Source organism: Prinia subflava, chromosome 1 (assembly GCF_021018805.1).
Source record: "Prinia subflava isolate CZ2003 ecotype Zambia chromosome 1, Cam_Psub_1.2, whole genome shotgun sequence".
Lineage (NCBI taxonomy): Eukaryota > Metazoa > Chordata > Aves > Passeriformes > Cisticolidae > Prinia > Prinia subflava.
Window position 1 is genome coordinate 11,501,387 of NC_086247.1, and position 26,156 is coordinate 11,527,542.

Consider the following 26,156-nt stretch of genomic DNA (forward strand, 5'->3'; position numbering starts at 1 on the left):
TCTGTATTCATTAGGCATTTATGTAGAGAGGCACAAATTACTTGAGTGTAATTTATGACAATTTATGTAATTGTCAGTGGTTTCTTATGGTGTTCCGTTTGCTGACAGGAATGAATAGATTCTTAAGGATTTCAAGGCAGCTCATACTTTTGTCTTTAATGCCCCAATGCAATGAAAAATTAGGAGGAATGTCATTGCATTTAGTATGATTCTGTAACAAAATGTTTGATGATCGTTTGATTTATCTGTTCTCTTAGTCTCTCTTACTTTAGGTAGCTCTATTAAGTCTGAGATAGATGGAAAGCAATAAACTCTACATGCATTTAAAGTTATTTCAGACAGAAGCTTATTTCTGCAATTGTACTTGCTTCCAAGGTCATCCTCAGGCAGGGAATGGAACTTTCTGCTTACAAGAGGGCTGGTACTTAGTGGTGTGTGATTTAATGGCAGTTTGTCTTCAGCTTCTGTAAAGATTCTGGTCGAGTTTTCTTAAAGACAAAGAATAATCCCACCGAACACATTTAACGTGCCAGCCCCTGCCTGGTGCTCCTGTGCTGCTGCAGCTGCCTGTGGGTGGTGGTGGCCTTGGGAAGGGCTGTTGCTGTCTGAGTGCAGGCACTGCTGCTGCGGGGGGCTGTGGGAAACGCTGCTGTTGCTGCTGCTGCTGTTGCTGCTGCTGTTGCTGCTGCTGCTGCTGCTGCTGCTGAGGCACAAACCCCTCGTGTTGTTACACTCCCAGTTTGGTGCCATGGCAGTGGAGGAGGGAGTGCCCTGTGTTCCCTGCGTTCTGCACAGGCTGTTGTCAGTGAGCTGTCTCCTTTAAGGGGTTCTGCTGCTGGCTGCAGGTATCAGACCTGGGCTTGAAAGCCAATGCTGCTCTCTGTTCTTAAAACCATTTTCCCACTCGCTCTCTTTCCTGGGGAAACAAGTATAGTTTTGTGCAGGAGGGGAAACGTCATAAGGGGAAGGAGGGATAGGAATAAACAAGCTTGTCTCTCACCAGCTTTTCAGATTTCTTGTTAAAACAGGGCCTGGGGGGAACATAAATGAATAAAGGATAATATAATTGTACATTTAACTCCCTAGATATTTCATGAGCTCTCATGTTTAGACTTCAGTGTTGCCTTACACAACTCTATTTAAAGGTGATGAAAGTCCTCTAACAGATCAGATCTGATTGTGCACAGTGCTGATAATCGTTGTTAACAAATCTTCTGTGGTGTCCCACAGAATTGCTCTGCTTGTTCTTTTGCAAGAATGTATCACACTCTGATAATGCACAGATACCGTGGTCTTGTTTCCAGTGCAGCACTGTTGAGTGTTGCTGCTCTGCTCAACTGCAAACCCATGAAATGATGGGTAGATCCCTGCCTCGAACAAGAGGGGCCCAAAAAAACCACCATGCTGACAGAGAAATGCCAAAACCTCACCTTACTGAAACAGTTAAATGAATATATTTGGGTGAAATTAATTCCACTCTGTTAGTCAGATGGACTCATCTGGTCTTTTTCCAAATCTAGTGGAGAGGTTGTTAATAATCCCAGGCAAAGATTCATTCATCCAAAGATGGACGAGTTTGCTGTGCCATTCAGAAGTATCCTTCCTCTGGCTTCCAGAAACTCATTGCAGTCCTCAAGCATTGAAATGGAGAGGGTGAGGAGGGAAGGCAGAGCCAGCCTCCTCTTGGTAGGATGAGTATTTGTTTTTCTGAGGCACAGAATTTAACTCTGAAGATGATACTTTCCAGTCAGGGAATTGCTATAGCAATTTGTTTGTTTGTTGGTTTGTTGAAACAACCAAGTTTTTTCCTTGGCAGCTCTCAACTGCCTTCTTATCTTTTTGCTTTGTTTGTTTTTTAAATGATAATATAACCATTTACTTCTGGAACACAGATCAGGATACCTCATACTTGTTCCTGTTTGCTCTCTTATCAGTGTTACTATGTTGCTGGCACTTCCATGCAAACACTTCAGCTGTTTTTCTGACATTTTCCATTTCTCTCTGAAGGAGACAACTCCAACTCTCTATTTCTATCCTTATGCTGCATCTCTATTACAAGCTGCAAGTCCTGTCTGTGTTGTCATCATTTTAGCTGATTAACCCCCTTGAATCCCTAGGCAAGCATCTTAAGTCTAGCTTTTTGTTTCCCAGCTGTGGTTTGAGACCTTTTTAAGCAAACCACTGCAAATACTATTTTGGCATGAACCTGCTTGAGTGGAAATGCTGACCTTCACATTTATAAGGCACTGATGGAGATTGGGATTAGATCAAGGATAAAACCCTCTTGATGAGGGCAGTGATTTGAGCCTCTACATACCTGTTTGCATTTTATGCTTTCTTCTACATTTCCAGTCAGCATCTCCACCTTAGGTCTCTCTGTTTTGTCAAGCATCTTTAAAAGGATATGAATGCTGTGCTGCATTTTTGGAATGGATAATAGGTTAAGTGTATGGTATACTCACTACAGGGGATCACAGAGGTGAACTAAGCCTGAAGTCACTGCTGGGGTTTGTTCTGAAGGGAATTGATTGGCCAGGGAGCACACTGTATTCCTGCAAAGCTTGTTCAGCTCTTTGTCCAGCAGATGTAACCAAAGTTTCAAATAAAGGTGATAATCTCCTGCTACTTCAAGGGTTTTCAGGGAGGGTGATGCAACATGATCACTGTGTAATTCTCTACAATGTTATAGGGAGTATTAAAATATACTATTGTATTTGTATTTATGCAGAATATTTATTTGGACATAGTTACCTTCTCCAGAGTAGTAGAGGAATTTTCTATCACCTCCTCTGTCTGTTTGTACCAGAGCTCCGCCCAGCTTTCCCTCTGCGGGGCATGTGACTGAAGGGGCTGACAGCCAGGTTTATATTTAGCATTGCACAAGTCAGCATCCTTTAGTGCATTAATTGCTGTAGTAACAGGAAACCACTTGTGAATTATAACAAATGATGCAGAACTTTTCTTTAGTGTCAACTCATGAATTGTTTCCTCATCTGGAATACTAAGGGAATCCAACTGAAGATCAATGGGACAAGATTTTTCAATTTTGCTAGATTGCAGTTAGGTGAAAACATTGAGGAAGAGCAGAGGAGGGAAAAAGGATGAGGAGGTGCCTTATGAGCTTATTCCATAAATGAACTCATGCATCAGAGTGAGAAATTGCTTTTGAGGATCCACCTCTGAACAAAACAGCAACACATCTCATTTTTAGGCTCCAATCCAGAATTTTGGTTATAAAGATCTCTCGTGAACTCACGTGCAAAGGAATACCTCTTTTTAGTAGACACAACAATTGCTCTGATTTCTTGTTCTGTGTAAGTAATGTTTTTGTTTCAGTGATGTGTATCTGAATGACTGGCTAAAATTATCTGGACAGGCTTTTTGGAGGAAATAGATTGATGAATTCAAGACAAAACCCTCTGTAACTTCTAGATTAGATGCCTTTGGAGCCTAAAATGATGTTATAATAGGTCTATATTATTAATATTTGTATATTCCTCTTCTTAATACTCATTGTTTAATAATTAATTTAAACAGTTTGGTCACTATTTAAAAATCTATAAAACACTGCTCATATTTTTGTCTCAGATATGGCAATACTCAGCAGTAGCAAATATTTTCCTAGGGTAGCTCTGGCAATAGTATCTGCATTCAGTGTCAGTGTTTTCTACCCTTGGGTGACAGTAACAAATTCAGCTATAAAATTTTATGGTAGTGTTAGCTGCAATTCAAATAACATAATGCATAGCTCTAGGCTTGCAAGTTCTCTTGTATGCCAGTTCTCAAAAAATTGTTGTGGTGATGACAGCTTGCTGAGTTTGGTTGGGTTTTTTGTTTTAATAAATGCACTCCCAGTACCTGTTAGTCTGTTGTGGTTAGTTTGTCAGCTAAGAATAATAATTCTAAAACTAATTTGCAAGTACTTGGCTGCAGTTGGCAGAATGACTTTAACTTGCTGGCTTTGGACCAAGTTGTGTATGATGGAATTATTTATATTGATGGTTTTATATTTCACTCCTTCACCCCCTGTACTCCCCCCCGGGTTTTAACTCTTTTTAAAAATAGTTACAGAAAAAGATGATTCTAAAAATTTTAAAAATATCAAGAACAGATTTAAGAAGCAGTAAATGTTTTTCTGCTTCCCAGACTTTGCTAATTCAGAACTCATGACATGTATTGCACTTGAACCTTGGTTTATAACCTCATTTATGGTAATGAATGTCAGTTAGAAAATAGCAGTTCCTCACTCCACCATTTCATTTTATTCCTTCTGCAAGATGAATTCTATGTCTTACTGAGTGCTGTGGCACAGGATGAGCTGGTAAATGGCCATCATGAAATGCAGTTCTGGAGTACTTTAGAGTACTCCAGACATTTAAAAATTGTTTGATTCTGACTGAATTGAGCTCTTTAAAGAGAGTTTTGCATTTTGGATTTTTGTTTTCCTTCTGGTAAAACAAACAAAGGGCACATTTCTCTTGCTGTACTCACTGAATATTTTTATTCTTGTTTTTTGCTGAGTCTTGAAAATTCAAATAGTCAGAACTATGAATAAATAGACTTCCTATGAATAAATACCCTGTTCTGAAATATATATGGCTATCTAGAGTTTTAAAAATTTCATTTAAAGCAATTTTTTGGCTCTCAGTGCTTTCATATCTTGCAGAGTTTTAAAGTATGTGATGCTTTAAAGAGCTGGTGTTGGAAGTGATTCTATAAAAAGGTTTTTGGCTTTCATTCCACAGTAGTTTGGAGTCTTTTTCTGCTTTAGTTTTTTTCCTTCCCCCCGTCCCAGCTTTAAACCAATCTTTGGCCTCTGCAAGTAGAGCTGAGCTGGAGCAGCCCTTTCCTGCAGCAGGCAGTGCTCTGTACCTGGCACAGGCAGAGCATCAGTTCTCAGGGAAGCTTTAAAGCCTTGTTTTGGTGCTCCAGAGGGCAGAGGGTTTCCCATGCAGGTCCCATGTGACAAGGTCCTGAGCCCTGGTCTGGCTTGGCCCTGTGCTGTGCTGGGGTGGGATGAGAGGCTCTCTCAGGCTCTGTCCTGCCTCAGGCAGAGGGAGCTGCCCTGTCCAGAGCTTGTGCAGGGTTCCCCAGCACCAGTCATCTGAGCTTCATCTGGCAGACTTCTCCTATCCCTGTCTCATTAATATGTGTAATCACAGATTTTTTTCACAGATTATTTTTTATCTTGATGATGAGGTAAACTGTAAGCCAGGCATGCTTCCACGTGAGTTTGCAATACTCCCTTTTATAAAATAAAGTTCTTGCATGTGGAGCAGAAGATGCCATTACTGGCATGAGCTCCCTGTGGCTGATCAGAACAGTCTGGTCTCCAGAGCTTGGTGCCACCATGCTGTCCCCAGTGACCTCTCTTGCAACTTCTGCCCTGATAGTGGTGAAGGACTGCCTGATAAAATGCCTATTTAGCAGGAATCCCATGCTACTGAAACAGATTATGTCAATGATTAAGTAATTTTTGTTTATATTTGATCCCCTGGTATTTCCCTCTGTCTTGTACTAACTCATTTTTCCTCTAACCTCAAAGCAGTGTCCCTCAGCCTCTCTTCTTTTAGGAACATCCCAAGGTTGTCCTTGATGTATATTCTGAAGGAGGAGCTGATGTTCTTTTTACTTATCGGGAGTTGGAACTCCCGTTATTCCTAGACACAAGACTTTTTTATTTCTTTTTCCTTCTACGAAACACCCTTAATTCTTCCTTTTGGTACTAAATTTCTAAAATCAATTATGCACTGGGGTTTTTTTTAGCTTTTTTTAATAGCTGTCTAGCTAGACTGAGTAGAATGTAATTGTGTAGACTGACAGGTGCTATCAAACTCAGTTGTAGTTAAATCCAGAGAACTGATGTTCTAGAGCTTTGTAGTATTTTGTGACAAGCTGAATAGTCTTTTGTATTCTGTATTGATACCCAAAGTAGATGGAAATTATCTAATCTAACTGGCTGTCATAATCAGGGAAAACTATGAAAAGATGTCTTCCTCAGAGGTAGAGTGTTTCCTGGAAATTTGTTTATGTTGTTACAGTTTCTTATCACAAAGCCTTTTGTATGGAGTGCTAGATGTAAAACTAGATGGGCACTGCAGCAGGGTGGTTTCAGTGGCAGTGCCACAGGAAGCACAGGAACCACAGTGGTTTGGTGTGAGGGCTTGCCATCAGAGCAGAAAGCCATGGAGGGCAGCACTCTGTGACCTCCTGTGCTTGTGTTTAGTTTGGGGTTTTTATTCTCTCCCTGGCATTCAGCGGGATGGAGCAAATGAGTTTAGGGAAGCTTCATTAGAAATGTGATGGTGTTGACTTAGGTTGCCTGGCCACCCTCAGGGCATCTGGAGCTTTTGGAAACAGTGGCCTTAGGTGATCCCTTTCTTTCAAAGTGGCTCCGATTTTCCCCAGTGTTGTGGAAATTTACTGTGTCTGAGAAAAGCTGCCCAAAGGGCAGTACTGGTGTATATAGATAGTTCTTTCTTTGTCTAGGCTTCTGTAAAAGAATTGCTTAACCTGTGAGAACAGAAGGAGACCATATGAAAATGGATCCCCTCCCCAATCCCAGCCTTCCTGAACACAAGCTGATAATTTTGGTCAAGTTTTCTTGCTGTTGATACTCAAGAATTCAAAAGATTGACTCTCACAGGGGCCCCCCTCTGTTTACCGTGTTCCTCTTCCAGCCTGAGCTTTGTGTGAATTCCTAGGCATTTGCTAGGGAAGAGCAAAATAATGTTTATTTCTGTAGTATTTGGGCTGTACTTGTCCCGTTGGCATGGTTAGTACATCTGGTGTTTGTAGAGCTTAGGTAGTGTTTATGTTATCATTTCTTCTTTACAATAGCTGTGAATATGAGTGACTTGGATGCAAGAATACTCACTATGAGCACTATGTCTGCAGTGCTCAGATATAGGCTAAAATTAATCAGTCTGTGTTTGTAGCATTGTCTTTCCATGTACTTGGCTGCCCCAAGTAAAATTGGAATACTTGAGTGTTGGAGGTTCCACATTTTACCTGTGCCATTTTTAACCTCTGTCTGTAGAAGTTATCTCAGGAGAAGTATGGAATCAACTTGTCAAAACATCTGGGCTTATAATATTGGAAAATATTGGGGGAATGATTTTTTTCTTTTTAAAAAAGAGGTCTTATGCTCAATATCTACATTAAAAATACAAGAAAAACCCCCCAAAAAGTCACTATTTTTTTTCTCTTGCTGCTGTTAAACAAGTAAACCGCTGCTGCATTCTGCACAGCATCTCTGATCACAATTGCATTGGTTTCCTATAGAGAAAGTACTCTGTCAGGTTCAGGAGTGATGTCCTGGTCCTTGCTAACTCTTAGTGATTTGAGTCCAGGATACCTGAAATGTGCACCAAATGACCAAACTTAATCTGCTCTTACCGAAATCAGTGGTCTGTATTTTTCTTTTATTCTTACATTGCTCTGAAAAATATCTTTTGTGAGAATATAAGTGGTAGGATTTGTTTTGGAGATTCTCTGGGGGAAGGAAGGTTATCTGCTGCATGTTTAGAGGACCTCTAAAACAATAACATACAATTGTCTCTAGAAGATTTGATTTTTTAAAATTTTAATGTGGTTTTGTAATTTTCAAATGCAGATGGCTGTTGGACTGCTTCTGAAGTATGCTGTTTCTTTGCATAATCACTTATACTACTGTAAGCTTGTAATATTCTAAGACTTTTGGCTTTTAATACTCTGTTACCTTTTGTAAAAATACTAAAAATGTAGGTGTGAAGTATTTTTCTTTCCCATTTGAAAGCTGTTAAATAACATAACTGCTTTTTGGTCTGCTAGTAATTTGGTAAAGACTTGATAATAAACCGAATTTGTGATGAAGCAGCTAACTTTCTCATTTCATTTTGACCTCTCTAGAGAAGCTGGAGGTTGCACCACCATCTCCAGGACAACTGAGACATGGTAAAAGAAGAATGTTTGTTGAATGTGGTTTAGTATTTGTGCAGTCTCTCTTTGGATTGGCTTCATCTTTGTTCCACAAGTGCTGGTCTGTCCTCATCCCTGTTGTGTGGAGTAAGAGCAAACCAAAGCAAGCACCAGCACTCACCCTGCTGCCTTTGTTTCATAACACCTCGGCTGGAGAATGTGCAACACTTAGTGAAAGTAGGACAGAAAGCCCAAATGAGAGCACGCTGTTCAAAGCCAGCAGCAAGCATTGTTTCTTTAAGCCAAACAGTGTTGTTGCTGCAGTGCCTTGTGGAGGTTTTGTGTTTTAAAAGGACTGAGAAGTGGTATAAAATTGCAGAGAAATTGGAAACAGATTGTGTATTTATAATACCATTATTCAAATTCTGATTTAGTTTCCAAATTAGTGTATTTTTGTGGTTTTGTACTCTAGAGTGAGCAAATTTATGTAGGCAAACATTTTCTTTTTCTAATTATCTACAATTATCTACATTTTTTCTAGTTTGGTTCCTCCCCCCCCCAACCCTTTTGTCCCTGGGGTTCTGTTTGCTCCATGAATTCAAAAATTCTGTCCATTTCACTAAGAATCTGAGGTCCCAGTTTAGCTCCAGCACACACATTTTGAAAATACTGGGCATATGTGTGCTTTTTTTGTTCTTTATATATTTATGTTCTGTGGGGTTTGTCCTGTGATAGTTTAAAAATAATTGAAAAGTTTCATACGTTTTGTGCTGTAGCCTTTTACCAGTACAGTTTAGAAGATGGGTGTATTCTCACAAAGTTACAGATGTCCATTGATGTTCGAGTATGTAAGCATGAAAGATCTTGAATGTGGCCTTGGTTTTTTGTGGGGTCATGGATTCATTCTGTCTGCAGAAAGGAAACCCAAAAGGTACTGGTACCAGTTTCTTTTCACATGACTGTGAGGTTCATGCACTCTTCTTTCATCCCTCTTCCAAGGTTTGCATCTCTTTCAGTTTATAAAATGTAGGAATTATAGTCCAATGTGAAGTGAAAAAAACTCCCGAACTCCAACCAAGTCCAAACTGAATATCTGCTGCATTTTAAATGTTAAAAAAATGACAAATTTCAACTTTCAGCTGTGTTTTTGTCATGTAGTCTGTCTTTGTGTTGTATTTAGTCTTATGAAGTAAGCATCTTGAAACTCAGCTGGAGACAATGCTGTGCAAATTCAATCCCACCCACATCAAAAGCTTACAGGCTAAAACCTGAGAGAGAAAATGAAGCAGGACAAAAAGGAATGATACAGTAGCACTGTGCTCATTCTTAAAAATTACTCACAACAGCATGTTCCAAGCTTCTGCAACAGAAAATATTTTCAGAAAGGATTTAATGGGTTTCACAAGTAAAAAAGAAGAAAATGCGTGAAACAAAAGGTGGAACTTGGTTTCTTAAGCAGTGTGTTAAGGAGCAGCTACAAGTCTGACTTGCACTGAGGATAGTGCACAAACAAATTAAGATCCAGACATTTTGGTTGAAATTATGAGATAATATATGACACTCTAGTGAACCCCACCTGAGCATTTGCAGATTTGGCTGGAGGAGTTTTGACAAAATTGTCTAGCTCCAGAGAATGCCTTTAAAATATGAAATTTTAGGAATATGTGAAGAAGATGCTCAGAAATAGTGAAGGACTTGCAGAGAAAAGGCCTTTATTTCAAGCAAGAGAAGAATGCAGGGAGTCTGGTGAGACAGTTTGGTGATCTTCAGCGATACTGCAATATCGCTGTAAGGTCTGTAAATAATACCAGAGTTCATGTAGTTTTGAGTATTTCTTTTATGCACTAGTAGGCATAAGTGGCTTTCACCTGAAATTGTACAAGTATTTGCAAGTAGGTTGTTTAGCTGGTTCTTCACAAGGCATTAGTAACATTTCTGTGTAGCAAAGGGTTTTACCACACCTGCCAGCAACAAAAAGGTGACCAGTAGGAAAGGAATTTTGTGTATTTTGCCTTTGAATCTCTTAAAACCAGTATTAGGCATTTCAGTTATTCCTGTGCACTAGTGAACTCTCTTATAAATATTTATTTTTTCTTTTAGTGTTCTTCCACAACGCATTACCTTTTGTAGGGTTTGGATTTTTGGATAACGCAATTATGATTGCTGCGGTAAGTTCACTCTAATTCCTTGATCAAGTTTGTAAGATTCATATTTTTCAAGAGAACAGAATAGAATGCCCTGTGAGGTCTAGACTAGGAAGTCTGCCTGCTCAGGACCTTCTCAGGGTCTCTAGTCTAACCTCCTGCTCAAAGCAGAACCAGTGAGACCAAGTTGTTCCTGGTTTTATCCTGAGGGACTTGAGAAATCCAAGGGCAGCCTGTCTGAGCAACCTGTTCCAATGCTCAGCTGTCCTCACGATGGAAAATGTTTTGCTATATCCAACTGGAACTCGTCTTGTTTTAGTTCATGCACATTGTCTCTCACCTATCGACCATGTACTGGTGTTTCATAATGCAGACCATGTGGTTTTGTTTCTTCAGCTGAAAACATGAGGAGCTGTGATACTGTGTTATATTTGTTTGCTCAGTATTTGTAGAAGTTTCTGTTCAGGGCTGTACGTTCAGCTAAGAAGTGCAGTGGGGAAGTTGGTATGCAGGGATAGGGGTTGCAGGGTTGTCTGCCAGCTGCCTGCTACGAGAGTATGAAATATTAAAAGACTTTCAGAAGTAGGTCCTTGCCTTAGGGGGAAATAGATATGCCAGGAAGATAGGATCTCTGTGATCTAGCAGAAGAAATGTCTATTTATCCTTTCACTTTTAACATAGACAAGCAATAAACAATACTTCTGTCAGTTGTATCAATATAATTTAACTCCAAATCCCTCAAATAATGAGAAAACTGTTTATTTTTCAGGGAACGCAAATTGAATTGTCAATTGGAGTTGTCTTAGGAATTTCAACTATGGCAGGCAAGTATTAAAATTGCAGCACATTTAGACTACTGTGGCACATTCCTATATTTTAGGCTGAAAGTAACACACAGGGCTGGAAATGGCTCTTCCTCAGTCTTGCAGCTGCCTTTCCTAATAAAGAAACAACTTCTTGGTGAGGCAAGGACAGATTCCATTTGCAGAAATGGAATTTCAGTTCAAATAGCTTTTGAAATGCTTGTTGTTGATTTCAACCTAACAATTCAAATCCTGGGTCAGTTGGGAAAGTGTATTTGCATTTCTGTAATGGAACTGCTCTAAATTCCCCAGGGCCCAGTATCAATGTATGTGGATATATGTATTTGTATGTTGCTGTTTGCTTGCAGTGCTGAGTGGAGATCAGTGTTGGTGTTTTTTTACTGCAGTTCTTGGTAGCTCCTCTGCCTTGGTGAGATACCACAGGAAGGCCAAGCAGCCACCCTGCTCCTGCACTGGCCAAAACTGATAAGCTTTGCTCCACAGCTTTGGTGCCTCTGCAGCTTGAGAAGGGTGTGCATGGATCCACCAGCTGCAGGTGCAGCATTGCTCAAAAGTACAAGGAGAGAGAGCTTAACTGAAATGTTACAGCAGAGCAAGTCAAAGATTTGGAAATTTGCAGGCCTTGGTTCAATGTGAGACAGTCACAGGGAAGCTTATCTTAGTAAGGTCTGCTGTGAAATCATGTATTTTGTGTGTAACTTTGTTCACTTGTGTACAGTATTTCTTCTTAAACTGACACAGTTCATGGATATGTTGACACGTTTATCAAAGCTGCATACCCGAGTGACAGCTCCTTCTATTTCCAGTGCTCCTGTGCCTCTTCAGGCACTGGACCTTGCTTGGTGTCCAGCATTAGCTGCATGGAGCTGACAACCATGCACAGCTGTTCTTAACCCTGATCTCAAAAGTTACGTTGATTTCCAGATGGTAGTGTTGTCTTTTTGTATCTGTCAAGATTTTTTCATGTAAATTGAGAAAAATAGTTGCACCTCTTACTAATTCTAGTCTGCTGCTGTTATTAAACTGTAATAAGATCAGAATAAAACCACTAAAATAGAAGGACCTTAGGTCTAGTCTTTAATTCTGTATAAATTGAGAGTAAGCGAGGGTCATTGGAGGGTGGGAGCTGGTTTGTTTTGTTTGTAGCTAAAATAATACCTTTTTCTCTTCCCTCTTCCTCCCTCCAGCTGCAGCTTTGGGAAACCTTGTTTCAGATTTAGCTGGACTGGGGTATGTATGAACTTGTGTTAAGAATATTAAGTGCATTCATTGAGATGCAAAGTAGAAAAATAAGCATTTTTGTAATATAATGTAGCTCTGCCTAATATACCTTCTCAAGTTGTTACCCCCAGATCTGAAGAGATTTCCTTCTCCTCAGCTAAAACAATATCTCTGCAATGTCTTCAGGTCTAGGCATACCTATTGTTGATAAAAACAGATACAGCTTGTTTTAGATTTTAAAGGAAATTTCTGCCTAATTGCTGAAAGTAAAGCTGTTTGTTGTACCTGTTTTTCCAACTTTCCCTCTGTTTTGTTTTCTGCATATTACAAAGCTTGCCACTGACTAGTCTGAGTGTGACCTTTCCTCCAGCAAAGATTACTTAAAAAACTCTGCAAAAATGCATTAACATTCACACCATTGTGTTGTACTGCGTAAAGTTTTTTGGAAATATTGTCTATTAAATCAGTGAGATAATTAACTTATGTTGCAAAATGTGACCTTTAGAAGTCTGAACTCTTTCCCATCATTTTCTCTCAATCATTTTGTTGGTATGCTGAAGGAAAAGCTCTTGGTTTTAAGTTCAAGTATTTCAAAACCTGCCCTAGAAGATACTCTGAGATTCAAAATCGTTTGTTCTTCTTTTCTTGTTCCTCTAGTCTTGCAGGTTATGTAGAAGCTTTGGCTTCACGACTGGGTCTGTCAATTCCTGACCTGACACCCAAACAAGCTGACATGTGGCAGACCCGTCTCAGTGCACACTTGGTGAGTATCCTGTGGGCAGCACTGCTGGTGTGGAGCTTTTTGTGTTTCAACAAGCTGATAAATGCTTTTTGTCACTTTTTCCATTTATTCCTTGCTGACCACCAACATTGTGCATGTTCCTCAGAGGGTTTAGTGTTGAGCCCATGTTGGGGAGAAACAAGAGACAGGATTTTTTTGAGCTTCAGTGGTTTTTTTTGTTGCAGATACTTGGGTTGAGCTCTGGCTATAGTGATATGATAATTTATTTGGAAGTTATGACCCCTGAGTAGTTTACTCCTATACATTCTTCGTCAAGTGCTTGCTATTCATATACCTGTGCTGGTTTGTACTAATTTTAATATTCTATAATTAGATATGAATATGAAATATGGATATAAACTTAGCTTTTCTCTGGCCAGACTTTTAGCATTTGAGTAATATTCACTGCCTGTGTTTACAATTGCAGGACACTCATCTTGCAGATGTATTTGCAGGATGATTACTTACTTAACTTTTAAACATTTGAAGTGGTCCCACTTCATCAGTGAGAGCAATGATTAAAGAAACAAGTTATCAGAAACTGAGTAAAGAAACAGATTCTTCACTTTGCCAGAATGAGCCTTCATTGGGAAAAGTACTTTTGCAGATTTAAGGGAAGAGAAATAGCACTTACTGAGGAAAAGTTATGGTAGAAAAAGTCAGGTTTTAGCAGTGATAGATCTAAGCACAGAGAATGAAGAGTTGTCTGGGGACTGCCCCATAATCTGAGAGTCTTCTCAGTAAAAGCTGAGCCTGTGGCAAAATCCTGTCATTGCATTTAGTTTGTTCATATTCCTTTTCTGTGAAAGGGCTTCTGTGCACCTTTGCCTGTATGGTAGCATTTTTTTCATTTTACCTGCTGTATCAAGATTTTCAACACTATCCACCTACTGCTATTGATGTGGTTTGGAGGCTGCCTGTCTTACCATATTTCCTCTCCTCTTGACTTACACATTCAGGTCAACTGAAATGTTTTCCAGTTTTTGTTGGTTTTGCCTTGTGCCTTTGAAAGCCATCATGTTTGCAAGGAGCCACTCATTCCTTTGATGATTTGCAGTACCAGATACAAGCAGATGTATTTATAATTGCACCTAAAATGTGTGTAGGTCTTGTTTGGTGGTTTGTTGTTTTGGTTTTTTTTTTCCTTTTTTGTCTTTCCGGCCATTCTGCTAATCCTTTGAATGCCTGTTTCCTCCCTTGCCACTTGTGCAGCTCTTCATGATCATTGCCCTCCTCCTTTTTCAGAATTGTCTTTTGTCATAGCAAATACTATTTCTAACCTTGTCATATCTGTCTCTCTCTCATAGACTGTGTTTCTAGTCTGCATGCTAAGAAAATGTGACTCCCAGCTGAAAACTAGAACAAGGGGTGTGTGTTCTTGGTTGTGGTGGTATATGGGAAATGAACAACAACTGATCAGTGAAAAACTTAAATTTTTTCCCCCCTTTCTTTAGGGTAAAGCTATTGGAGTGACCATTGGCTGCATTTTAGGAATGTTTCCTTTGTTGTTCTTTGGCGAGGAGGAAGAAAAACTGGAAGAAAAATAATAATCTTTTTACAAGACATATACAAATGTAAACTACTGTACCTCAATTATTCAATTATGCTGTCAATATTTAGGAATTAACAGACAGTAAAAAAATGTATAGACTTGGGAACAAAACCTTCAGCATGTCATTTTATGGAAACACTAATTTATTGTGGCCTTGTTGTGTTCAGTACTTCTTTTTATAAGATACCATCTAACTTTTTATTTAATTGTAAATTTTTGAAGTGTTTTCACTTATGGCAAGATGTTTACCACTTTCCCCTCTGAACGTGTTCTCTAATGGATTATTATTTCAGTAATCCACCATGGATACAGTATCACTCTTGAGTTGCATATTGGTTGCTTAACAGTTGTAATTGCATGACAGAAATATCACTGGTGTTCATCAGGTCCTTCAATGCAGATTATTAAGAAGATCAGTGATGAGTAATTTGAAGTCCCTCACTTTGCAAGGTGACTGGTTGCCCCTCACCAGCCATCATTTTGCACTGCCTTAGATTAGATATTTCAATGATCTTTGACAGTATGGTTTCATTTTTTCACAATTCTGACTTAAGTGTCTCTGAATTGTCTTCTGAGATGATCATGTTGATGCTTTGACAAGGTAAGTGTTTCCAGTGTAGGCTCTCTACCAAGTCCATTTTTAAAGTGGTGTTTTAACACCTTCTGTACTTCCATATTCATGCCTCTTTTTTCCTTTCTAAACAGTGTTTTGAGAATTGAGTTGAAATACCTTTAAATTTGTCTTCCTCTGGTTTGAGTATGCTATTAAAGAATTCAGACCAACTGTTTCAAAACTGCAAACAACTTTTTAAATTGTTCTGCTTAAAAAAAAAAGTGAATAGTTGATTTGTGTAGATGAGGCCAGGGAACAGTTCAGGGTATGAATGAATGCTGGCATTGCAAGTTTGTAATGAGTAGTTCAGCTGAAATGTTAAGTTACCGTCAGTCTGGATTAGAGGACCTGATTTGATGATAATACCTTTGTGTTCATCATCAAAGACTAAAGCCTTTGCTACTTTTCTTTTTCTGAGACAATTAGTTAAAAAAACCAAGCAACAAAAAATAGGAGAATTGAGGCCTTTTTACTTTTTTTACTTTTATTTTTGCAGTCTGATTTGGCATATTACAGACCTGACAGTGCAGTGTCATATTACTATGCTTTTTTATATGGTTATAAATAAAATGATAACAAGTTTTGAATATTCATACTATTTTAGCATCTTACTTGCCACTAGCATAATGCTAAACTGCTAATTGTCCTGTAGAGGATAAGGTTTCTTACTTGTTTGAATAGCATTTGGAGAAGCCACTAAAAAGTGACACAGCCAGGGCACTTTGAAAGTTTTATTGCTGAAATTGCTAGCTCTTCTGAAACTAGAAAGCAATGTTAAAAAAAAAATAAGTCCCCTGATGATTTTTATTTGCTATAGGAAAAGTCTTATTGTAACACATGTGTGTTTTACAAAGCTTGTTGCTTATCTCATTGTTATAAATCTGACTTAGCTGTTCTCATTTCTAGAAGCCCTTTAACAGCAATACTGAAACTGACTTTAGTGAAGGTGACACTTGTATCTGTTTCTTGAAAAGCAGATGTTGAAAGCTGGGAGTGAGCAGTCCTAATAGTATATGCTGTACTTTGCACATTAAACCATGAAAATCTGTACCAAGCTGTAAAACTGAACGAAAGCTCAGCCAAGCATCAAACACAAATGCAGAGGAGTTTTGGTTTGCACTTCAAAGATGTTTTATTAAAATAAAAATAAATAAAACAACAACAACAACAACAACAACAAAAAAAACCCCCCACAAGTCTTAACAAAACAAAAAACCTAAAAAACTCCAAAAAAACCCCAACCCACAAAAGCAATCCAGAAAGGCAATTATGCACTCCTTCACCAACAGATTGCTGCTGGTTTACAGTACTTCAGTGTTCAGAGGTTTTGTTACTCATCCCCACATTTGTCTTGCCTTAAACTTTTAATTTTTCTGCCTCTGCGTGCACTTTTACTTCTGTACAAAATTGTATGTATTTTCCACGTTTTTCTTAAACTGAAGTACAAGTTAAAGCAGTTTTGCATCGCTTCTTTTGTCATTGTTGTTATTTCAACACTGTTTCCTGTTATGATACTGGCGTCTTGATTGGAATTTTCCAGCAGTGGCCAAATCTCTGCTCTTTGGCATTGTACCATCAGAACACTGTTTGCATCACTCTATTACGACTCATGAGAACAATTGGAAGGTTTGCCAGCTGTCAGAGTAGTATTTGTTTTTTAATGGCAATAGGAAAGACTGTCTACTATTGTTAAATAGCTTGTGCATGTAAATTGAGTACCTCCTGTTGCTGTATGTCAAACTGTTGTACTGCAACCAGTGCTTTTATTGAGAATCAATGAACTAAAGTATCTTGAAAGAAGTTAATAATGTGTCGTCTTGTTAAACTGTTTAGTTGACCACAAAAATGTGGAGGGCAAGTGACACATGGTAGGAAATATTGGGTATTTCAGTCTGATATCATAATGAAGAAGGTGACTTCTGGGGTTTCATTATTTGATAAAGGTGAGGAATAACTTGTGATGTGAGAGGATTATTGATGCTGCTGGAGGCTCAGAGAAGGTGCTTGCTGGGGCCAAGCTGCCCCCTTGAGAACCAGGTAGTTTCCTTTGGCTGTGGGATCCACACTTGAGTGGACGTGGCACTGCTTTGTTTGGAAGGAAAGATTTGTGCCTGATCTGTGCCCTGGCTCTCCGCAAGGAGAGTGGATTTTCTGGGGTATATGAATGAAAGTAATCCCTGATGCTCTGATCACACTTACTAAAAACTTAACTGAGAAGACAGAGTCCCCTTTATTTTCTGCTACCTTCTCCCTCGATAAAAGGAAAAACAAAACAATGCAGGCTTGTTCAGACTTCAGTATCACTCTATTTTTTTATTCTATTCACAGTTTGTCCTGTGTTAGCAGGATTTTTTTTTTTGCCTTGAATGGCTGGTAGACCTGAAATTGTGTTTGAAATACTGTCTTCTATTGTAACTTAAATTATAAATGTATTTTTGACTGTATGTTATCTCTAGGAACAAAGAACATGGATCTGATAATAGGGTTACCTAAATCTTCTTGCCAGTGTTTTCTCATGCATGTACTTTTACATAAATTATTTTGAATTCAGACAGCATATTTTGTATTGTCTTTAATTAAATTGTTGAACTTTCTGTAAACTTTTGTACTACAGCAAAGCTGTTCTGTGTTTCTTTATTAGACCAGATGCTGGAGGAGAAATGTTAATAATATCCTGTGGGTATTCAGCCTCAGTTATACAAAACAGGAATTTATTATATTTAAGTTATAAGCAAGTGGTCCTTTGTCACTGTCATAGGAAATACCACCATGGAGTGGTACTTCTGTCTCTTCATGCTCGGAAGAGAGCAATTGAAATAATTAAAATCTTTGCATGGTAAACTGGTGGTGTTTGTGATTAATATTAATCAGAAGTACACTTGCACTTGAACTTTTAGAATTAACTGAGGTTTTTGGTATGTAAATGAAACCTTTTTGGACTTTCCTGGACTTTGGAGCGCCTCATTTTTTTTTTACTCGTTGGTCAGTCTCTTTTGTGGATGTCTGTGCAAGAAGTGCTGTGAGTAAAACATCTGTACTGTAGGGATGATCTCATTCACTTTTGAGAACCTGCACAGGCTGGCTGTTGTTTTACTCCACTATGGTTGTGTTGTGCAGTTGAACTTCATTCATGCTGTTGAGAGAGTCTGTCACACTTTTATCTGACATTTCCCTCTTTCTGGTCTGATGTTTTACATGGTCTAATGACAAGCTGACAGAGCAGCAGTATATAAACTGAAGGCCTTAATAAAGTATGGAGGAATTATCAACCTGCTCTGAGAGTCTTATGCCTCTGGAATTTTTTGATTTAGAATGTTAAGAAAATAGCTAGACTTCATAACACAAATTCAAGCTCCCATTTTAGAGTCTTTTTTAGGTGTTTGTTAAGGCTTTTCCTTTGTCTCAGTGTTCAGGACCCTTGGTATCCAGAGTGTTGCTTCAAAATAGCTTTGAGGCAGGGTGGGGGCTGTGGACCAAGAGTTTGGGCAAACTTGAAATTTTGAAGCCAAGCAAGATAAATGCTGAAGGAATTTTTTTTGTATGTTGGAAGATGTGTGTGTGTTGAAGTGCTGATGTAGTACTTCTATAAGTAGATGATGCCAAGGTAATGCCTTCTGCAGGCAGGAAACAGTTCTGACTTAGTAATCTTCAACTTAGTAGTGACAGTATGTGAGCAAATGGCTGAAAGAACTAGATGCTGCTTCACAGTCATGAGTTGCTCCTTCTGTGTATTTGTGCAAGGATTAAGTTGCTGTGAAATACCAGAATTATTTGAGACCATAAAGTAATGCATTTTGTTTCTATTTTGTGTACTGTTCTTAATACTGTGCTTATCAGAGTGTCTTGGTTTTGTCTGTGGGTATGAAAAGGACCTTGTGCTTTTGCCTGGAGAGCTTAAGCACTTCCAAACATGTGAGTATTGATTTATCTGTTAGAAAATAGAGTATCTTGTTATGGAATGTGAAGTGTCCTGAATGCGACCATTCACTGTTCAGAAAACATGGATCCAAAGGGTGAGATTTGCCATATGGGACCTACTGCTGCCATTTCTGGTGAGAAGAGGGTTCCACTGAGCAGTACCATGGATTGGTAGAACAGTAATGGAGTGCTGCCTTGTCAAGCTGCACAGCACTGCTGCTTGGGCTTCTCAGGGTGGTCTGTGTGGTGTTTCTTCATAGTTTTGCTGAAAATTACTTATCTGTTACTTCCAGATAGTAACAAGGAGAAAAGTGAGGAGAATGAGATTCTTTTCATTTTCCCTACATGGGGATGCATAGGGGTCTTACTAAAAGAGGAGAAAAAACCCATGATTTTCATTCATGGTACTTTTCTGCTGTTCTCTGTGCCTTAAGAGCACTTTTGGCATGCTGGAATGTTGGAAAATTCCAAAGGGCTGGTGAGCCCAGACTGGCTTCTCTGCGTATCTCAGCTATTGAATCATAGAAGGAGCCATCAAAGGAAAAGGGATACAAAAGGAGAGGGGTCCTTGAACAGGAAGAGAAGAATATGTACAGATGATTTACCTTTGCAATACAAGTGCCAAGCTACCAAAGACCACACCGAAAGCCAGTTGGATATGAAAAGGGGAACAACTTCTTTGGTGAAGTTTCAGGTAGGCTTTCATGAAGATCTGTTTTTTTCTCTGCATAGTTTCCACTATTAGTTACTTGCCCTTTTTTGTGTAGGAACAGTGAAGGGATATAATTTTCCTTCTACACACTTTGCTCCCTGAGAGCTCCACAACCTCTAAGGAATGTCAGGACTGGGGAACAGTTTGCAACCAGAGCCCTTGTTTGTAGGAAAACATCCCAAGAAGAGCCCATGCTGTGATAGGCGGTCTCGTTTTCATTTATAGTCCTCATTTGCATTGTAAAGGAAGCAGACACTGGGATCGTTTCTCTGGGAAAAGAAATTATTTTCTTGGATTGTATGAATTTATGGCAAGGGTAATTGTGCTGACATGCTGAGGAGCAAGACAGTCCTTCATGTTAAAGAAAGAAGAGGTTCCTCCTGACCCCCACTGGAAACCTTAACATGTCATAGGATAGTCCTCTCCTTATCTCTGTCGTAGATGAATGGCCTGGCTGTATGATTTGGCAGATTATGAAGTCCCAGGAAAGCCAAAAGGCAGTTGCATGTCATTCTTCTATAGGTCACCAAGATGACATGGGAGGGGTTTAGGTACTTGTGAACTTAATCTCATGTGGATGTCCTTCAGGCTTCAAGGCTCGGTTTTCATATTTTGGGGGGATTCTTGAAATGGGATTTCCCTGCCTAAATGTAGATTTTTCCATATTGCAACTGGGCTGCTCCATCTGTGTTATCTATCTCATGATCCCTTTGTTATATGGCAGAATCAGTCCTGCAGAGGGTATTTTGTCTGATGTAGGTGTTGCAGTTCAGGGTGGGATTGCTCACATGCTGCAGGCAGGAGGGTACTGGCTTACAGCCTCTGCACCAAAAACACCATGCTGATGTTAATTCTTATAGTCTTCTAATAGTCTCTAAGCCATGGTGAATATTTGGAGTGTAATGGAATTTCAGCCCTGTCTTTCGCCCAGAGTCTGCACAGGTGTTGATTGACCTGTCCTGTGCCATGTTGCTTTTGGTCAGTGAAATTATGAGTTGTGCAAGATAGCTTGTTCCATGAAATTGAAGAGTTTATTTCCTCATGAAATAACTGACTCCTTGGATGGAAACTGCTGACTGTTGTAAAGCAAACTGACCTTGTGAGCGGAACAGCTTGGTAGCAAAGAGGGGTGACAGGGAAACAAAAAGTTCCTTAAAACTTTCCAGCAGGGAAGAGCGGCTCTTTTCTTGATGGCTGTTTTCTCTGACACTCTGTGTTAGCAGCAAATTACAATGGGTTTTTTTGTTTTGGTTTTCACTTCAGCTGCTGTGACAAGTGATGCCAATGTTCTGTGTTGCGCAGCAGTGGGGATCTCTGTTGTAAATTACTTAGCATGAAAAATGCAGTCTGCTAAAATAAACAGATTGTCCAACGAAAAGGAACTTAAAGTATATATGAGGCAGCTCCCACACTTTGTGCCAGTAAAACCAGAGACCAGAGGGCAATAACAGCAACTCAGAGGCTGGAAAGCTCCTGCTACCAGAGGCACCTGCTTAAGAAACAGTCTGCTGCAGGACAAGTCATAGGTGTCTTCTGACATACCAGGGGTGTCCTCTGATAAACTCTCAGTATGCACTGTGGTTTTTGCAGATTTTCTCGTGTCCTCATCTAGTTTTATTCTGGGTAAAGTTTGCAGGTAATGTCCTTTAGTTGGTGATGTGGTGATTTCTTATATTTCCTCCACATTGTAAGAAAGTGCAGAGGGAGTGGTAGTTTCATAGATGGTTAGAACAAAAGGTGGGGGAGTTTCTGCATTTTCTAAACATGCTTTTTTCTTTGCATGGATGCTCTGGAGATGTATGAGTGTTAGAAAAAATTAAACATCTATAGCTGTTGCTGTCCATAAATGACTGTTCTGCCTGCACCTGGCAGCAATGTATCAGATGTTGCAGGCATGGTGATTCTGTAGCATTTTTACAAACCGTGGTCTACAGCTTTAATACACCTTGCTTTCAGTTGTGTGGAAATTTCCTCCTAACCTTCATTTTTAACTGTTGCCAGTTTGCTGCTTTGAGTTAGTACTCCTCAGTGTGTCATACTGAGTAATTCCCCCCCATGATAAGTGTATATGCATATTGAAAAATATTAATCTATTGGAAATATACCCATACTTTTAACTACACTTATTCACTGTTGGAACATAACCACTCTTTTCAGTATATCCGATTAATCCCCTGTAGCACTATTATTTCTGCAAATAAATAAGCTCCATTTTCCAGTGCTTTAAAATACAGCATGAAGTACATCAGGGATTGTCACAAGAAAGCTGTAACAAATAGGAAAATTTTCTGGAGTTACTTTCCCTTTCTTCTGATACTCTTGTCTACAGTGAAAACAGTGTCAGCCTTTATGAGTGCACAGAGGAAATGTCCTTCATTTTCACTCATCTTTGGCTTTCCAACCCTAATGACTCCTAACACTCACTGTTGTTCTGCTTGTGCAATTAGATATTATTTTGTATTTAAAATGTTTGAATATTCTCCTAACCTTTATGAATCCTTTTGACAGTATCCAACCATTAGCAGAGTGTAAGCAGTAGTTAAGGGAAAAGTGTATTTAGTTAGTTATTAACATTAATATTTTGCTTCCTGTCTTCTAAATGCCAGTTATGTCAAATTGTGCTTATTCTCAGCATTACTTACCACCCATGCAAAACCAGTATTTTTTGCTAGTTTTCTCCACATTCTGTGTCTCTTCCCAACCCCCACCCCTCCACCAATATTGAAGAACTATTAAACGTTCAACCCAAAGGAGAAAATTCTGGTTTTGCTGATCTTAGTGAATCAATTTATAGAAACTGGCAGTTTTGTCACTTAATAATACTGCTGGAGGAATCTACAGCATGTCAGCTTGTCATTCTTTTTGCAGGATAATATTTGTCTCACTTAACTGTGGCTGTCTAGAAGTTACACATCCCTCTGAGACATGCAGGGAGTCAGAGGGGCACCTCTGCAGGATGTTGCATCCCCCTGCTTCCAAAGAGAAAGAATAGCTGGCTAAGTGTAAGTTATGCCTAAACTTTAGGCTTGTGGGTAAGCTGAGGTAAATCCAGTGCCAGCATTTTGTGCCATTGAACTGTGTGTAGTTTCTGGCTCCTCAGGACCAGATCCTGTGCTCATGGCATATCAGACTGTGGGGCTGAATTTGGAGATTTGCTGCTCAGCCTGAATCCTGGGAGAAGATGAGCCAGCAAAGTCTACTGCACATCTGAATCACGGGGGTGACCCAGCCCAGTGAAATGGGCGTTTGTGGATGTGGTGGATATCTCCAGGGGCTGTCCCACATTAATTTCCCTGGCTCTTGGGACTCTTGAGTGTATGATGATTTTGATACTGGCTTGTAGGGTCTAGAAGATGAGTGACTTTTGCAATCAGTGTACGTGTAGAGAAGAATAATAGTGGTGGATGAGAATTTAACATGACTGTCCTCCAAACCTGGAGTAAACTCAAAGCTATAATAAAATCTTTCATCTTCAGGACTAAACACTACTAAATTCAAAATGAAGGTGTTGGTTTTGGTTGTGATGTGGGATTGGCAGAGTGGCATTTCTGTTGGCAGACAACAAAAGGGCTACTGTCCTTTACTGGATGAGAAGGGAGGCTGTTACGTTCTTGGCCTGAAAGAAGTACAGTGCCTCACCCCTATTGGAGAGTTGCCTTAATGTCTTAAGTGCCTTTTGGAAAAGCAACTCAGATTCTTTGCTAAACTGCATTCACAGCTTCTAGTTCCCTATTCAGCTCTGGAAACTTGGCAGAGCAGATTCTGGCAGTGGTATACCAGGTCTTCTAGACAATTTGAAGTAGATTTGACAGGGCTGTATCCAGAACACAGTAGTAAATAGAAAATGTGCAAAGACTTCTGTGAAAATAAGTGAACAGACAGCAGGGCCTCCATCCAGTGGCTGCTGGTCTGATTGTCCACCAGGTGAGAGGCGCAGATCACTGTGAGCACTGTTTGTTTGTATTAGGTGCATGATGGTCATCTGGGGAACTGGGGAGGCTCCTTTTCCAGGAGCATAAGCTGCAGTTAAAATTGAGCAGCTGCCACAGGATGAGCACCCGTTGTATGCTCAAGACCTGGGGTGAACTCACACTGTGCTGAGGCCACTCCAGTTTACTTCTTGTGATGAGCCCTTTAGTTAAAGCTTAGTTGGCCCTGTGTGTAAGATCTGTGTGTAGGTAGAGAGTGTCTAACCATAGATATGGTGCATTCCTGCCCTCTGTAATGCTGTAGGTGTATTATTTGTCAATTTAATTGGGCTTTGAACACCAAAGTATATATGTAACTACAGGGATCCAGTCTGGTCTAGCTGGAGTCACTCAGGTGTGGAAAGCTACAGTTCAGTGTCTCCCTGCAGACTGTTTTGGTTAAAAGGTTCATAGTATCTGAGGTACAGCACCAACAGCGGGAAAGGTTTGGATATCTCTTCAGTCTAGAAGATGAGGACTAACTGTGAGCACTGGATTATTTTGACCAAATGATATATATTTTTTGTCACTTAATAATACTGCTGGAGGAATCTACAGCATGTCACTTAATAATACTGCTGGTGGAATCTACAGCATGTCAGCTTGTCATTCTTTTTGCAGGATAGTTCTGACTGAATTTGTCTCATTCTCATTAGAATTTGGAATTTCTCTTTAGAATGTGGAAAAAAGGGCGTTTTTTGGTCACACACAAGTGTGGAAGATTTTGTCATGACATTGAGAGAGGTTTTCCATCCCTGTTGCCTCTGCCTGAGACACTCATCCTGTCACAGCTTCAGCTCCCCTTGCTGACCTGATGTTTGGCCTCTAGTCATGTGGATGAAGAAATCTGCTGTAGGAGGAGCTGCTGGCAGACAGCATCAGTGACAGCAAAAGGTTCCAGCCAAGTCTGGCACCAGGAGAGGTTGGGTTCATACCAGCAACAGGGAGATGTTGATGCATTTAAAAGACAATTTGGCACTGCACACAAAAGCAGCTGTCATAGCAGCACAATGCTAAGTCCAGCTAATACTGAATGCCTGGTGCTGTGGAAGAGAAGCCTAAAAGACTGTTAGAAGCTCACAACTGGGAAAAAAACCCAAAAACCATGGAGTCAGTGAGGAAGGAGAGACAGGAGGAAAAGAGGACAAGTAGCACTGAAGTTATGGTAGTTTAAATGGGATGTAAGCTTATTTGAACAGAGATGTGACATACATATGAGGGAGGCCTGCTGCTCTGGAGCTTTACTCAGAGTGCACAGAATGGATGGGTCAGATAGGGAGGTGTGAGAGAAAACAGTATCTGGGTGTTAAAAACTGGGCTGGTGGGGAGGGGGAAATGATGAATCGGTAGGACAGAAAGCAGACAAGTGAAAGAGATGAGAATTCCCTTCTAAGAAATTATTGAAATAAAGAAAAAGTGCTTCAAAATGTTATCACATTAACCAACATCTTAAAACCTCATGGGGCTGTGTGAACTGTTAGGGATATTAAGGCAGGCAGCAGGAATACACCTTGCCAGTATTCTTTGGGTTCAGATAGTGGGTGTTGAAAGTCAGTGATGCTTCAATTGAAGAGCTTGAGAGACTACATTTTGTTGTTCTGACTAATCTGCTTGAAAGGTTTGGCCTCTGCATGGTTTTCCTTGTGATCTCAGGGTTGTTTTAGAAATGTTTAGCATTTTGTTGGAATTTGGCAGAGATGTGCAGTGTTTTGCATTTCAAAATGGAAATTGAGTAAACGGAGGGGGGGTAACTGTGTAGCTCAATAGCAGATAGAAGTCAAGATATTTCCCTCTCAACTGGCTTCAAACGAAGCCATCTTCATTAGCATGCATATTTCAGAACACATACTTAGTCTTTATCATTAATCTTAATATAGATCATGAATTTAAGTCAAGAGGCAACAAGAAAAGTCAGCATATGAATGGCTGTGGCGTCTTTTTTCACTCAAGAACACACTTATCTTGATGACATCTCTGCTGGAGCTCTAGCAAGTGTGCTTTTCTGGGGGAGATATGGGAAGAAATAGGTACTTACCTGACTGACTGTAATGCAAACATCACTCTGATGTTATAAATTGGTTATTCTTAAACGAAGCAGGAATGTATGTTGTTCTAGATAAGCATAAAACTGACTCATAATTCAAGGATCATCATTATTTAAACTTTAAAATAATGTCATTTTTCCTGTGTGTCACTTCTCTCTAGTTCTGACTGAATTTGGGTACCCTTCTACAGAGATGATGGGCAGAGTGGTCAAGTGGAGAGTGAGTGATGGATGTTGTTTATCCTGCCTTTAGTGCATGGACAGTGAAGTGGACTGAAAACTGCCTGAATGTCTGGGCACAGAGCCATGTCCAGCCAGAGCACAGTCACTACTGTGGCCCAGGGGTTCATACTGGGCCAGAACTGTTTAACCTCATTGCTAATGAACCTGGTTGGATTGTGCTGCTGTGTCAGCACATTTGCTGATGATATGAAACTGGGAGGAGTGGCTGATGCACCAGAGTTGTGCTGCCATCCAGAG

At 39.8% G+C, this 26,156-nt stretch overlaps 1 protein-coding gene across 2 annotated transcripts in view; it reads left to right on the forward strand.

Annotated features, from left to right (window-relative positions):
• Nucleotides 1-17,652, forward strand: part of TMEM65 (transmembrane protein 65) — a 31,120-nt gene extending 13,468 nt beyond the window's left edge. For both annotated transcript variants that reach the window (XM_063414894.1, XM_063414984.1), the window contains 6 exons: nucleotides 7,891-7,935; nucleotides 10,000-10,067; nucleotides 10,813-10,867; nucleotides 12,055-12,097; nucleotides 12,746-12,851; nucleotides 14,324-17,652. In XM_063414894.1, the coding sequence (XP_063270964.1) occupies nucleotides 7,891-7,935; nucleotides 10,000-10,067; nucleotides 10,813-10,867; nucleotides 12,055-12,097; nucleotides 12,746-12,851; nucleotides 14,324-14,416 (410 nt within the window). In that variant the 3' untranslated portion in view covers nucleotides 14,417-17,652. The remainder of the gene's footprint in view (nucleotides 1-7,890; nucleotides 7,936-9,999; nucleotides 10,068-10,812; nucleotides 10,868-12,054; nucleotides 12,098-12,745; nucleotides 12,852-14,323) is intronic.
• Nucleotides 17,653-26,156: the final 8,504 nt, after the last annotated feature.